General features: G+C 39.2%; 1 protein-coding gene across 8 annotated transcripts in view; it reads right to left on the bottom strand.

Annotated features, from left to right (window-relative positions):
- The window catches only part of DROSHA (drosha ribonuclease III), a 120988-nt gene that overhangs the window by 78409 nt on the left and 27798 nt on the right, over positions 1–14781 (bottom strand). For all 8 annotated transcript variants that reach the window (XM_045999362.1, XM_045999361.1, XM_045999364.1 and 5 more), the window contains 5 exons: positions 12570–12656; positions 9224–9310; positions 3106–3177; positions 1459–1540; positions 389–463 (listed from right to left, as the gene is read on the bottom strand). In XM_045999362.1, the coding sequence (XP_045855318.1) occupies positions 389–463; positions 1459–1540; positions 3106–3177; positions 9224–9310; positions 12570–12656 (403 nt within the window). The remainder of the gene's footprint in view (positions 1–388; positions 464–1458; positions 1541–3105; positions 3178–9223; positions 9311–12569; positions 12657–14781) is intronic.

Here is a 14781-nt window from a genome sequence, read left to right as displayed (position 1 = left end):
TATCACTACATTATTATACCTATTATTGCAGTAATTTTTAGTGTAGTTATAATTATGCTGCATATAAAATTTTAAACTAATGATTTTCCAACTAACTATATACATTTTTTCCATGTTACTTTTGCTACTTGCATGATATTTTATCAAATAGATTTTCAAAACTTATAAATTTATAAACCTGTCCCATTGCTCATGTAATTTGGGGCTACCACAAATTACACAGGGGTTCAAATCAAAGCATAAAATTTTGCATTTCATCCCTGACCTGAGAGGTAGATAATTAACAGGGTCAGAAGTGGAAAGTTGTCCCTACAGACTAAAAAGAGAACGGCAGGCTTATTTTCAGATGCACTATCTCACCGGGTCACTGACAAGCCAAAAGATTTACCTGGAAGAAATCTCACAAAACGTGGCATGAAATGAAATCTTGGGCAGCAGGGAGGGCTGTCTTCAAACAAAGGGCCTAAAGCAAACAAGTGAAAAGGAAAGAAAAAATAAATAAAACAGCCTTAGAAAACAAACACTGTGGCTTAATTCCCAAGATTTATGATAACCACAAAAAAACACCACTGGAAAAGTAGGGACATAAAAAAAACCACCCCTTCTTCTCCCCAACAGTTCAATCAATCATGTGATAACTGCCACAAACATCCAATGAAGACTGCAGTGAGGGGACTACCCAAAGTCAGAGGAGAATGAAGGCCCCAAGGATATACCTCGTATATGACATATCTGTAAAACTATTTTCAGAAGTCCAAAAATATAAAGATTTTTGTTATAGTTGAACTACTGAATGATATAATATGCTTGTGTTTTAATTCTTTTCTATTTTAATCAACACCACTGGGGGGAAAGAAACAAATACTATTAAAAACTTGGTTTGAAAAGCCATTCATCAACACACTGTTTTGAAAATAAGTCAGTAAATGTCTGCTGGAATACAAACACTTCCAAAGGAATCAACGATTATCTAAGAACCAAGTTTTGAATTGATGTAGCTCAAAGTGTATATCTGTGTTTTGAAGGCTAACTGAAGTTCTGTTTTAATAAACTGTCACCTTGAAAGAAGCTTAATACAGTAAAGTTCAATAGATTTAAAATATTAACTACTGAGATTTTCTCTAGTGTACATAAATCAAGGTAGTTGCTCATAGTAACTGATATCATCTTCTTAGGTATCAGTGAAGTAATGGATAATGGTAATCTTAGGTAATGACCACTGTCAAATTTTATTAAAATTTAAAATAAGACCCATAAGAACTTATTCACTTATTCATATTCATTTATTAAGAACTTATTCATTAAATGATAGCAGCTGATCCTATGAATAACATACTTTTCCCTGAATATTTAAAAAATAAAAGGAATTTCAACCGTCTCCCCACTGTTGTAAGTTTTTACATATACTGCAACGTGCTTCTACAAGCATTATACTTTTCTTTAAATCTTGTTATTTACCTTTAAGATTCCAGTCATACAATTCCAAAATATCTCTGAACAGGAATAATGAAAAGAGTTCAAGTCCTTTCACACAAAAATTCTGAAAAATAAATCAAAATCAAATTACTGTATTACTATAAATGAATATTGACTGAAGGTTCCACTTGTTCTAGTTAAGCGTCTTAAAAGTGTGTATTAAAACCATGTAATTTCCTAAGAAGTTTGGCCACTGTCCTACAACAGTCATTGACTTGAGACATAAATGAAGCGGCAATACTGCCATTAGCACTCCTACAAAAATGTAAACTCAGTTCTTGCAAACATACAAATAAAACATGAAATTTAAAAACTAAAATCTCATTGTATTTTTCCAGCCAATTAAATTTCAGAATCAGAATTTCCTGGGGAATTTTTGTTAATTTAAACTACACCCACGCACGCACGCAGGCACACACACACACACGTCGGCTCTTATACAAGTTTGTCCCCTCACCCCACCCCTGCTTACTCTCACCCTTGAACACACCCAGAATCACCATTACAATTACCATAAAAAGAGGTCTTTTGTGCCAAAAAAAGTTCAAATTCTTAATGAAGGCAAATAGAGGGCTAAGAAAAACTACAAAACTTTGTACCAAAATTTCTCCTGCAAACAAGCTTAACAGATGATATATTTACAAGTGAGACTTGTCTCATAATTCTTCCTCCTACTTGTCTTGCTCAGGGTTCATAAATCACCCTGTGTGAGATCACGCCAGAAGTCATCAACTTTTACAATAGCAAATGAAGGCTTATGACCTTAAAAATCAAAAGGAAGCAAAAAAGCCCTTCTAAACTGGAGAATGAAGGGGCGGCCCTCTCCTTTAATTCTTTTTGAAAGACACGTAGAATTACCAGCACGTGCTCGGAATGAAACAGGTGCAAACTAGGCCTGTGTGTCATGCTCATCAATCCCCTCAGTGCTCCACTGCCCACGACAGAGCTTCACTGTTAAACAAGGTTTGCAAGAAGAGCCGGGGGCTCAGGAAATCGACCCCAACTCAACAAATGTTAAGTGCACAAGCTTGTTTGCTGTCTAGTTGTTATTTCTTAGTGTGATTTGTTGACACCACTAAATTCAAGATCAGGCAATGAATCATTCTGAGATTCACATTAATCTTGCTTTGGAATTTTAAACCTCTTGCATATATTTAGATAAATCTGCTGCTGAGCATCTGCAATGAAAAACAATTAGGAAAAATATGTAAATACATGGGAAGAAAAATGAACCAAGCATTGATCTTGTCATTGGAGATAATGAATAAGATTATTCCAACAGCTATCAGATTTGGTTTCACTGTTCTAATTTCCTCTCTGATAACGACCAGTAACCAGAATCTGTCCTCTATCCAAAACAAACTGGAAACAGATGTAATGTTACGATCAGCAGATGCAAGACGAGAAATACGTTCAAAAATAGGTCAACAGAAGTTGAAAATGATCCAAATTTTAACCTTGCTCCTAGAACCACAGCTCACTGACCCTTTCGACAGTGAACACCATTCTTTGGGGGCATTCCTATGGCAAATAGCCAGAGCTGGCCAAGTTCAATGGTTTAAAGATTTAACTGTGAAATAAGCAAAAAGAGTAAACTACATCAGGTGGTTAAGTAATCTTTTCTCTTACCTCAGGCATCATCTCTTCAATGAAATGAATTGTGTAGTCTATGTTGAACCTGATTACTTTACACAGTGGAATCTGTAATAAGAATGAGAAGTTCAGTTCTGCAGTTCCCTCCTGCAGGCTCCCAGTGCACGTGTATTTGCTCTTTGGCCCACAAGGCCATGAACCAAATGAGAAGGCTTCACCTGAATCCAAGCTGCTAACAGTACTGAACACGAAGCTTTGACCACAACTGCAGGATCTGAATGGCAAGAACCCAGCTAGCCCGGCTTCTATAGGAAACCTGCATAATGTTGGTGCTTAACTGTTTTAGCAGCAGCAACACAAAAACATTAGAACCCACCAAAACCAAACATATCGCCTCTAAAGTACTGATAAAACCACAGTCAAACATTTCTTTTTCTCAGGTTTTCTAAATCTTTCAGAATCTTTAGCTCTTCAAGTAGATCAGGGATAGCAGGATGACAACCCATCAGTTATAGATGCGTAAGTTGCCAAAGCACACTCAACTCAGGCTGCCCATCCAGCTCTGCAGCAAAAGCAACCCTGGTAATGACGGTGCTAAGAGCTAACACCCACCAGGCCAGGCAACCTCATGCTGCTTCACATAGGGGCGCACATGAAAACACCCATCAGATAGGCACAGCTACTATTCCCACCGTACAGGGGAGAAAACTAAGGCAGTGGCATCAGGTACCTTGCCTAAGGTAGCTGGCAATAAAATCTTGCTCTAGACCACAGCTCTGATCCACTAGAGTACACACCTCTCATTACGTGGTCTGATACTCAGGGTCTGTGTGAAAATGAAGGCAGGCCCAGAGAAAATAAATCCATATCTATCTTGTTCGGTCATCAGACGCTAGCCCTGTGCCTACACATAATGGGTTTCCCATAAGTGTATTTTTCAATGACGGAAGCAATGAGAGAGAACCTGTGAGGTTACTAAAGTGGCTTAGCAGACGAGCTGGCAGAAAGAACAGACTCAGAAGCCTAGAGATGTGTTAAGTAGGTTTTCTGGCCATTCAATCTGTCCGTAAGATGATTTTATATAGATGTAATCATTTTTATAAACCACAGCAATCAGAAAGAAACAACTTTAATTCTACCAGCAAAAGGAATGGCAAGAAAAACAAAAATAGCCTTACAATGCCATCTACTGGAAATCTTTTTCTCAGAAATAAAGTTTAGTTCTTTGGTGCTTTTCCTTTTCTTTCTTCCTTTTTTTTTTTTTTTTTTTTAAGGATAGTGGCTAATCTGAATGAAATTTATAATTAACTTTAATAAGAAATCCATTTTCAACATTGCAGAGTTTTAAATGAACTGAAAGTGATATACTAAGGCCATGATTATTTTTAAGTTCTTTATTATTATAATCATTTAAAAATATTTGAGAATTCCAAATATGTGTACTATTCATACTGTTAAATACCTATCCTTTGTTAATAACCTGTGTTACATCTGTAGTTACTCTAAAATAAGGCATAGCCCCTACCTTTTTTTAATTATTTTTTTAATATTTTATTTATTTATTTGACAGACAGAGATCACAAGTAGGCAGAAAGGCAGGCAGAGAGAGAGAGAGAGAGAAAGGAGGAAGCAGGCTCCCCACGGAGCAGACAGCCCGATGCGGGACTTGATCCCAGGACCCTGAGATCATGACCTGAGCCGAAGGCAGAGGCTTAACCACTGAGCCACCACCCACAGCCCCCACCTTTTTTAAAAGGTAAGGATTTAAAAAGGAAGACAGGCATGTAAATAATAAATAAAATATAATGTATATAATGTATTAAGTGCAATTAAAAACTCCTAAGCAAATAACAAAGTATAAAGTACAAAAGAACCAAAGAGGAGGTAACATTTGAGTTGAGTCTTCAAAGATGGGGAGAAACTTTCCAGGTCATCTAGAAGAATTAAATTGGGAAAGAACTGGTGTTTAGTTTCTAACAAGACAGAGAATACACAGCTGAGGGAAGACAAAGTCTCTTAGCTGTTCAGGAGTGAAATACATGGAGAGAGAAAACCAAGGAGGTTCTAGACAGGAAAAGTATGAACTATGTGATGCAGACCACATAAATTATGTTAAGGATTAAGGACTTGTCCTTACAGCAATGTGAAGTCACCCAAGTCCTTTAACTGACAGACTATCATAGTTTACATTTTGGACGGGCTCTTATGTCAACAGTGTGGGAATGGTTTATAGTAGAGCAAGGCAAGAGACCAGAAGACCAGACTGGAGTTGGATCAGATAGCCCAGGAGCCAAATGAACAGAAGACTGGAAGCAAGGGAGCAAATTTTAAACATGGGAGAGGTTACTGAAATATACAATGACCATTCTGAGGTGGAAGTGAAAGACAAGAAAGAACAGAGAAAAATTTCAAGATTTCTGGGCTAATGACAAGATAAACCACAATGCCATTAATAAAAGATATTCATAGGGTGTCCCCCAGATACCTCAAACAACATTTGAGGAAGAGGACAAGTTTAGTTTTGCATAGGTTGAGGGTGAGGTACTTGAGGGGCTATCAAGGTGGTTATGTCCAAAAGGCAATCTGAAATACGAGTGAGGAGCACAGAGCCCTGTCATAGCTATAAATACCAATTCGGTGGGGATCAGAAGAAGCACAGAAAAGAAAAACTGTGGGTGAGACTGTATTACTCAGAAGAGAGCACCCAGAAAAGGACAGAGCCCTTGGGAAGTCAAGAGGGGGGCGAAGAAAGAGTGAAAGTTCCTTCCACCATGCACAAAAGCAACTCGGCTAGATGAATTATGTAGGGACAGTCCTTTCCCCATATCATTTCAACTAAATTCCCTTTTTGGGATTCTTTCTTTGAGCTCTTCTCTTGTACATACTTTATTTTCTTTTGGGCTCTCATCCATACCACCAGGGCCCTTCTGAGATACACAAATCTGGAAAAGCAAGATCTTCTTTTCTATTCACTTTTATCTCTCTAAGACTCAAAGAGAACTTGTCATTTTTCTACATACGGCAAGCTCAATTTATTGAAAGGTCAATGGTCAGTCAAATAATATAAATGCCTGCCATTTCCTAAAACTTGTTTGAATACTGACAGACATTAACTCTTATCTCATCCTCTCATAAAGAAACAAAGAACCCTCCCGAAACTTCTATATCGAACTCTACTACTTGCAGGTGCTGAACGGCTAAATCCAGGGCAGTGAGGCCACTGGAAATGGAAAGCCATCTAAAAGCAGGGCAGTTTTTTGTGCTTTTGAGGATGGGATAAGATATTATGCATCTAATACATGTATCTTTATAACTTTTTTTTTTAAAGATTTTATTTATTTATTTGACAGAGAGAGATCACAAGCAGGCAGAGAGGCAGGCAGAGAGAGAGGAGGAAGCAGGCTCCCCGCCGAGCAGAGAGCCCGATGTGGGGCTCCATCCCAAGACCCTGAGATCATGACCTGAGCCGAAGGCAGCGGCCTAACCCACTGAGCCACCCATTAGTTATGTTGTCAAGTCCTTAATAACATCAGGTATTCAAAGTAATAGCAAATGTGCTATATGAAAGGATAAAATGCTCCCAGATGCTCTATACTTAGCCAACAAGGCTTTCAATCCACTTCAATTCAAGAAGATCTTAAGAAAACTTGTCAGAAGTAGATTGGTTGAGATTCTAACACTACTATCATTTGCATGCCCTTCTTGCTGATATGCTCTCTCTAGCAAGAAAATGAATCAGATCAGTAAAGCGATTTAATAATTCTTTTTCTGGGAGGCTACTTCAAATTCAAGAGGCCTTTGATGGATCTAATCCCTATGAACTCTACAACATTGAGCTTAAAACTTGATTTATTTTATCAACATCTCTAACATAAATGATGAGGCTTATCTTCTCATTACAGAGTGAAGTTCTCAAATTTGGAGAACTTGAGTATTTATATAAAATATATGCTGAAGCCAGGAATTTTCAGTCCTATCTTTCATTTTATAACAGTAACAACTGCAATTAATGGAGCATTAGCAGGCTCTCAGTGCCAAACCTTGTGCTGACAGGCTTTAAATAACTCTCAAAGAATCACCTCTCCAAGGTCACGTAAATATTAAGAACTGGTTAAAAAAAAAAAAAAAAAAAAAGGTCTGTCTGACATCTTATCCAAAATAAGAAGTGACAACATGGAGGCACCTGGGTGGCTCAGTGGGTTAATCCTCTGCCTTCAGCTCAGGTCATGGTCTCAGGGTCCTAGGATCAAGCCCTGCATGGGGCTCTCTGCTCAGCAGGGAGCCTGCTTCCCCCCCTACCCACCACTCTCTAGGCCTGCCTCTCTGCCTACCTGTGATATCTCTCTGTCAAATAAATAATCTTTAAAAAAAAAAAAAAGTGACAACATGTATGCCAAAAACCATGACAAGCACTTTTCATGTATCATTTATTTTTTTCAGAAACCAGTAAGATTGCTACAATACCTCTATCTTGCAGATGAGAAAATCAAGGATTATAAAGATTGAAATGTCAAATCATACAGCTAGTAAGTGGAATTCACTAATGTTTAAACCCTGGTCTCTCTGAGGCCACACTGCTTTACTCCTTTGATTAAGGTGATCCTAAAAGTTAAATGAGATCCATTATTACCTCTAAGGAAATAAGAGATAATTTTAAATATTTAAATTTGCAAGCCCACTGAGGGAAAAAAAAGAGAAAAATGCATTATGTGGGAGGAGCTAGACTAGAGGACCTTCAATGGTCCTTCCCATTCTGAGATTATGAGCTTTGGTGTAACAAAAGTTTTGAGTGCCTAACACGTTTAAAAAAAAAAAGCAAAAAAACCCATCAAATTTCAAAAACTCTTAGTGCCTTTTCATAAAGACTGTTAAAGAATGGTCCAATACAAAACTCTAGCTATATGTGGTACAGGATGTTACTAGACTTTACTGTGGTGATCATTTTGCACTATGAAAAAATGTTGAATCATTATTACATGGTACACCTGGAATTAATATGATGGTATATGTCAATTATATCTCAAAAAAGATGGTCCAATGTTAAGCACTCTTCTATAATACAGTCCACAATGGAGGTAGAGGTAATATGTATTAGCAAACAATTTTATTTTTATATTTAGAATGTCATCACCTTCCACAGAAAATTCTCTAGGATGAAATATATTGTGGAATAAGGAAAATTCCATTAAGAAAACAATTTGTTTTAAATTAGTACCACTACTACTGAATCATGTCTACTTACAAAGAAAAAAAGAATGACAGAAAGGAATAAAGTCAGGCAAAAATTTTATTACTCTCCAATGGAACAGAACTTCACGTTTTGAGTAAACAACACGTAAATAACTTTTTAAACTGTAGATTTAATTTCCTATAACCAACTCAGAAAGGATTAAAGAACGCTGTTATTTTGATGCAGATGCACCACAGCTATCATTTCTTAAGTTCTCTAACAGTATCTGGACTGGGTAAAGTATACTGCTATAGTCTGAGCTGCCAGCAAATTCTACTCTATGTTCAACTAGAATATAGAATAAGACAATTCCTAAGACTGTTAGCTTTGAGACAGCAAGATTTTGACTCACAGATACAGAACTTCCATTTGAACCAATTACCAATAAAGCAACTTTAATACCGGTGTAAAAATATCACAGATCTGTATGTCAGACAAAGATCTCTTAAAGAAGATATAGTCCTGGGATTCAAAAGCAGAAGAACGTAGGAAATTAATGCAGGCTCCAGATGTCCCGTGCATAACTCTCTTTCTTTTCCTATTGCTCAGACACTAGATGATAGCTGCTCCTTAAAACTTTCCAACTTTCTTTTGAAGGACACCCAACCCAAAATAGCTTTGACACATTATTCCACAGTTTATCCTTCTTTTTCAATCTTTCACACTCTCAAAATGTTATTCTAACACATGTTTACTCACACCATTTAATGTGGACCAAACCTGTGACTCATTAGCACAGATGTCACACCCCCACCCCCGACACACGCTGCCGCAGACTTCCTGCAGCTCACGCAGAGGGACGCAAAGTAAATGTTACTTACTAGTCAGAAGAAAAGAAATTTATTTTTGACTTTCAGAAACAAGAATTAAGGGAAGGAAGAGAATACAGGAAAGGAGAAAGCCAGCCAATTAGTACATACTTACATTGGTCAGGGGGGCATGTGCAAACATAGAAAATCCTTCAAAGATATACTCATGATCATCATATTCTATAACAGTTGGCCTGTCAGTCTAAAAGCAAACAGAAACACAAAGTGTGAGCTTAAGAACATGATTTGCATGTATAGAAATCCACCAGAACACAAAGGTATCAACAGGAGAAATGTATGGACTCCACAGGCAACATGAACATTTTTCTAAACAACCAGGGAGAACTTTAAACAAAAGTTTAATTTTAGGTGGAATTCTCTGGCTTCAGTAATATTTACATATTGAGACCATCAGGAATGTTTATTATGGGTGTCATAAAGGGGAAAAAAGGCTATATGGCTTCATTTTCTAGGAACCTGTTTTATTTAATCACACAATACTACTAGATCTATTCTTACTGAACTGTATTCCCAAACTAAGGAAAGTTCTAATAAGAACAAGACAAGAGCCGAAGGCAGCGGCCCAACGGCTCGGGTCATGATCTCAGGATCCTGGGATCGAGTCCCGCGTCGGGCTCTCTGCTCAGCAGAGAGCCTGCTTCCCTCTCTCTCTCTCTGCCTGCCTCTCTGTCTACTTGTGATCTCTCTCTCTGTCAAATAAATAAATAAATAATAAAATCTTTAAGAACAAGACAAGAGCACAGTCAACTCAAAGCTCAAAGTGGAAGAACACTCAGCATCATGACAGTCAAGACTAGCAATAGCCTAGAAGGCCTCCGGGTCCAGAGGCTCAACCCCTCACAGCTCCATTCCCAGGACCTCTAAGGAGAAGCCACCCCACCACATAACGGCAACAAATCAATTCCCACATGATTGAAAAATTTTAATTATCTGAAAATTGAATCTGTAGTTAAAACATACAAATGTTAATCCAAGCATATGAAATTCTCTTCCCTATGCTATTCTTATAGACTACCATTTTAAATCCTAGATGTTAAATATGGAACTAATCATCAAGACTAGTAACCTAAAAGACACTTTTTAAAAAAGATTTTATTTATTTATTTCAGAGAGTGAGCAAGAGAGAGCACCAGAGAGAGAGCATGAGAAGGGGGAGGGGCAGAGGGAGAAGCAGACTCCCCGCCAAGCAGGGAGCCTGAGGTGGGGCTCAATCCCGGGACTCTGGGATCATGACCCGAGCGGAAGGCAGATGCTTAACTGATTGAGCCACCCAGGGGCCCTAAAAAACACAGTTTTTTAACACAAGTATTGAACATTATTCTTTTAAACCTTATATTTATACAGGAGCGCCTGGGTGGCTCAGTGGGTTAAGTGTTTGCCTTCGGCTGCTCAGGTCTTGATCCCAGGGTCCTGGGATAGAGTCCTGCATTGTGCTCTCTGCTCAGCAAGGAGCCTGCTTCCCCCTCTCTCTCTCTGCCTGCCTCTCTGCCTACTTGTAATCTCTATCTGATAAATAAATAAATAAAATCTTTAAACCTTATATATATACAAAGAACTGGAGGAAGGTGCTAAAGAATACGCACACGTACATTAGTTGTTTTGCCGATATTACCATTACTTTCTATTTCAGTAATTCTAAATAAAGCTAGTGTAAATTAAATACAATGAAAAGAACTTCTGACAAAATAAGGTACAGCCACTTTGGAAAACAGTTTGGTAGTTCCTCAAAACATTAAACACAAGAGTTACAACATGATCCAGAACTCCAGGCCTAGGTTTGTACCCAAGAGACATTCACATAGAAACTTCTACACAAGGGTGCCTGGGTGGCTCAGTGGGTTAAAGCCTCTGCCTTCGGCTCAGGTCATGATCTCAGGGTCCTAGGATTGAGCCCCATATCGGGCTCTCTCTGCTCAGCGGGGAGCCTGCTTCCCCCTCTCTCTCTGCCTGCCTCTCTGCCTACTTGTGATCTCTGTCAAGTAAAATAAATAAAAACTTTAAAAAATAAAAATAAAAAAAAGAAACTTCTACACAAACATTCATAGCAGCATTATTCATGACAGTCTAAAAGTGGAGACTACCTAAATGTTCATCAACTCAATAAATGGACAAATATAGTATATCCACACAAGGGAATATTACTGGTCCATTAAAAGGAATAAAGTTTGGGGCACCTCAGTGGCTCAGCCGGTTAAGTGTCTGCCTTTGGCTCAGGTCATGATCCCAGAGTCCTGGGATCAAATCTTGCTTGGGCTCCCTGCTCAGTGGGAAAGGCTGCCTCTCCCTCTGCCTGCTGCTCCCCCTGCTTTGTGCTCTCTCTCTCTCTGACAGAGAAATAAATAAAATCTTAAAAAAGAAAAAAAGGAATAAAGTCATATGTTACAACATGGATGATCTTAATAACATTATGCTGAGTGAAAGAAGGTAAAAAGATCACATTTTCTATGATCCCATTCATATGAAATATCTAGGACAGGCTAATGATAGAGACAGAAAGTATCTTAGCTGTTGAAGGCTGAGGGATATGATAGAACTGACTGCTAATGAGTACAGGGTTTCTTCTGAGGATGGATGATGACAGTGTTCTAAAATTAGATTGTCGTGATGGTTTCACAATTCTGTGAAAAGAATTCTATCAGGAAATAAATACACTTTAAATGGGTGAATTTTATATGATATGAATGATAACTTGATAAAGTTTTTAAAATATGTAATTACTAATCGTCTAATTTTGAAATTGAAATCTCTCAACGATAGGAGTAATAGAATTAATAACTTTCCATGGTGAAAAACAATAAAGAACAGGGGACCAGCAGACAGTCCTGCACACTGTCCAGGTGTAAATCCCCACTCTGCCACTTACTACCTGAATAATCTTCAGTACGTGACTGAACCTCATCTATAAAACATAGATTACTGCCCCATCTGTATAGTGGGGATAATAATTCTCCTTCATCAGTTTGTTGTGAGAAATAAGTTAACACATGTTAAACATTCAGAGCAATGGTTGGTACCATAGTCAACAAATAATTAGGTATTATTATTATTACTGTCATAAATACAACAGACCTTCTTGAATGGGTCACTAGATAATATATTAGTTATTTACTGATTTTTAAGAGATGAGAAAGGTTCTCCACATTCTTCCACCTCCACAGTTCCAAAAAATAGCTCCAAAAGTCACAGAGATTATAAATATGGCTACTATGAGGTACTGACAACATAACTGAAAAAAGGTATAGAAAGTAGTATAGTGAGAGGAAGCAAAATAAGAGTGATTATGATAATGGCCAATTTTATCAACATAAAAATAACAAATTTCTTAAAGAAAATTTAAGAACTGAATTTGTATTGAGCCTATTCACATTTTAACCTACCTGAACACATCAAACCTATTTATATTTTAAAATAAATGAAATCTGATTTTGTTAGGAACTTACCAAAAAGTTTGTAGGAGGGGAGACTGTAATTCGATAGTGGAAAAGTCTGCCAGCATTGTTGGTCATGGGACGGCAGGGCTTGATGGCCTGAGGGGCGAAAACAAAAGTGAGTTTAAAAGTAAAGTAGCAAAATATTTTTATTTAAAAACAGACTGCATTTCCAGATTTGCATCTGACCAAAGAGGTTTTATGTGTGCTCCTTCACAGGTTGGTAGGAAGAACAGCACCATTAACTAGATGAATAAAAAAGAACCAGCTGATCACCAGGACGCAACGTATTTCCTCACGTGCATGCAATACAAGGGGTTCAGATAACATGAAGATCTTTCTAGATCTCAATTTCTATGACTATCTTCCTTTTATTTGTAACATAACACAATACTTGACCTTTGGCTAAACTCCCAATGTGCTTAAAAAAGGGCTGGGGGAATCCCAAAAGTAATGGGTTTTGATGGGTGGGGAGCGGGGGGTGAAAGGACTATTAAATATGCTCCATAAAAACAGAAGGGACCAGAAATGAAGGACACATGAGAGGCGGCAGAATAGAACAAACATAGAGTTCAAGATGGGAAAAGGAAAACAGAAACTGATTCTTTTGTTGTTCTCCTTCCTTAGATCATCACCAGGTTGACAGGGGCTTTGTTGGGGTGGCCTCATAATTCGACTGACCCCTCTGTCCAGTCCTGCTTACACACTCCTTCTCTCACAGGTGAAGTTCCCTAAGAAACATCAGGCACCCAAACTTCATCTTAGCATCTGTTTCTGAAGAATCCAGTATGTAGCTCCAGGAATGATCCAAGAAAGCAGGAGATAAGATAGGACTTTGGAGCTGAAATCACGTACCGCCCGCTGGCAATGAGGACCCCGTCATGGTGGGAAGTGAAGTCCCCAGCACCAGATGGCAGACCAGCGGAAAACTCCCAAAGATGATGACTTGCGAGGGTGTACCAGTGGAAGCAGGTGTGGTGAACCAGGTGTGTAAGATTATGAGAGAACGTGTGCTATCAGGATAACAGGGTAGGTGGCTATTGCTAAACACCCCTGATGCCCTATCATGTCCCTCAAACTTTAGTGTGCCTTGAAATCACTGGAGGGCTTGCTCTACCTCAGACTGCTTGCTTCCCACCCCCAGGATTTCTGATTCAGCAGATGAGGCAGGCTGAGAACCCGGTTTCTAAGGAGTTCCTAGGTGAAGCGGGTAACTGGAGAAGCACTGCTCCACAGAAATGTAACAGGAGAGAGGGAAGAAAGGCAACTGGAAGCCAGACAGACTGCTGGAGGCACACAGAGAAGCTGTCCTCTGCACTGCCAAGACCAAACCCAGGGACAGAGATGCTTGGACCTTAAAGACAATTAACAGCCAACAGGGTAGATCTGTTATGCCAAGGGACAAGACCTGGAAACCTGAGATGAGGATATACAGGTTTTAAGTCCCCAGACCCTTCGAAATCATCCATCCCCTCAGAGGGGGCCCAACCCTGTCTATTAAAAGCAATGACTCACCTGTATCTAAAGGCAATGGAAGACCCTGCAAGGCAATACTGCCTCCCCCCACACGGTCTCCCCTCCTGGCCAACAGACCTACAGTTAGGGTTACTTCACAGCATAACCCAGCTGGGCGGGGGGTGCTTTGAGGAGAGATTATATCCCAAAGGAACTGCAAGAACTAGCCAGCATGAGCCAGCAGCAGGAAGCTGCACACGACCGGACGCTGAGAGCGCTTGACCAAAAGCGCCAGAACATAAAAGTGGTTACGGAAGAGTTCACTGACTTGTGAGCATTCAGGATTCAGGGACGCCAGATGCCAGGACCCCCTACTAGGATGTCTCCTAAAAGCATGAAAAAGCAATGGCCCACGATAAGTGTAGTTAAAATACCAAAACTGCCATGACAGAAAAGGAAGTAATTCAAAGAGTCAGGAAGTGGGCACAATATCTGTGACTGAAAAATATACGAGATTATCATATTCCATGGGAAGGCCCCGAGGACATGTCAAGGCCATCTACTAGGGACCAGACACCAGCCTCACTAGGAAGATCAGTGGTGGCCTCCTCTGCAGGCCAGGGCTGACCATAAGAGACGTGGTCACAGAGCAGAGCTCGCTGACAGCAGTGGGGAGGAAAGGACTCGGCAACAAGGGAGTCAGGATGATGGGACTCAATTGTGAGAAGCCGGGTCTCATAGTATCATCATAACCAGCAAGATCCAAGTG

This window comes from Meles meles, chromosome 3, assembly GCF_922984935.1.
Source record: "Meles meles chromosome 3, mMelMel3.1 paternal haplotype, whole genome shotgun sequence".
Classification (NCBI taxonomy): domain Eukaryota; kingdom Metazoa; phylum Chordata; class Mammalia; order Carnivora; family Mustelidae; genus Meles; species Meles meles.
The sequence above is the reverse complement of the archived record's forward strand: the minus strand, read 5'-3'. Positions and strand labels throughout refer to the sequence as shown.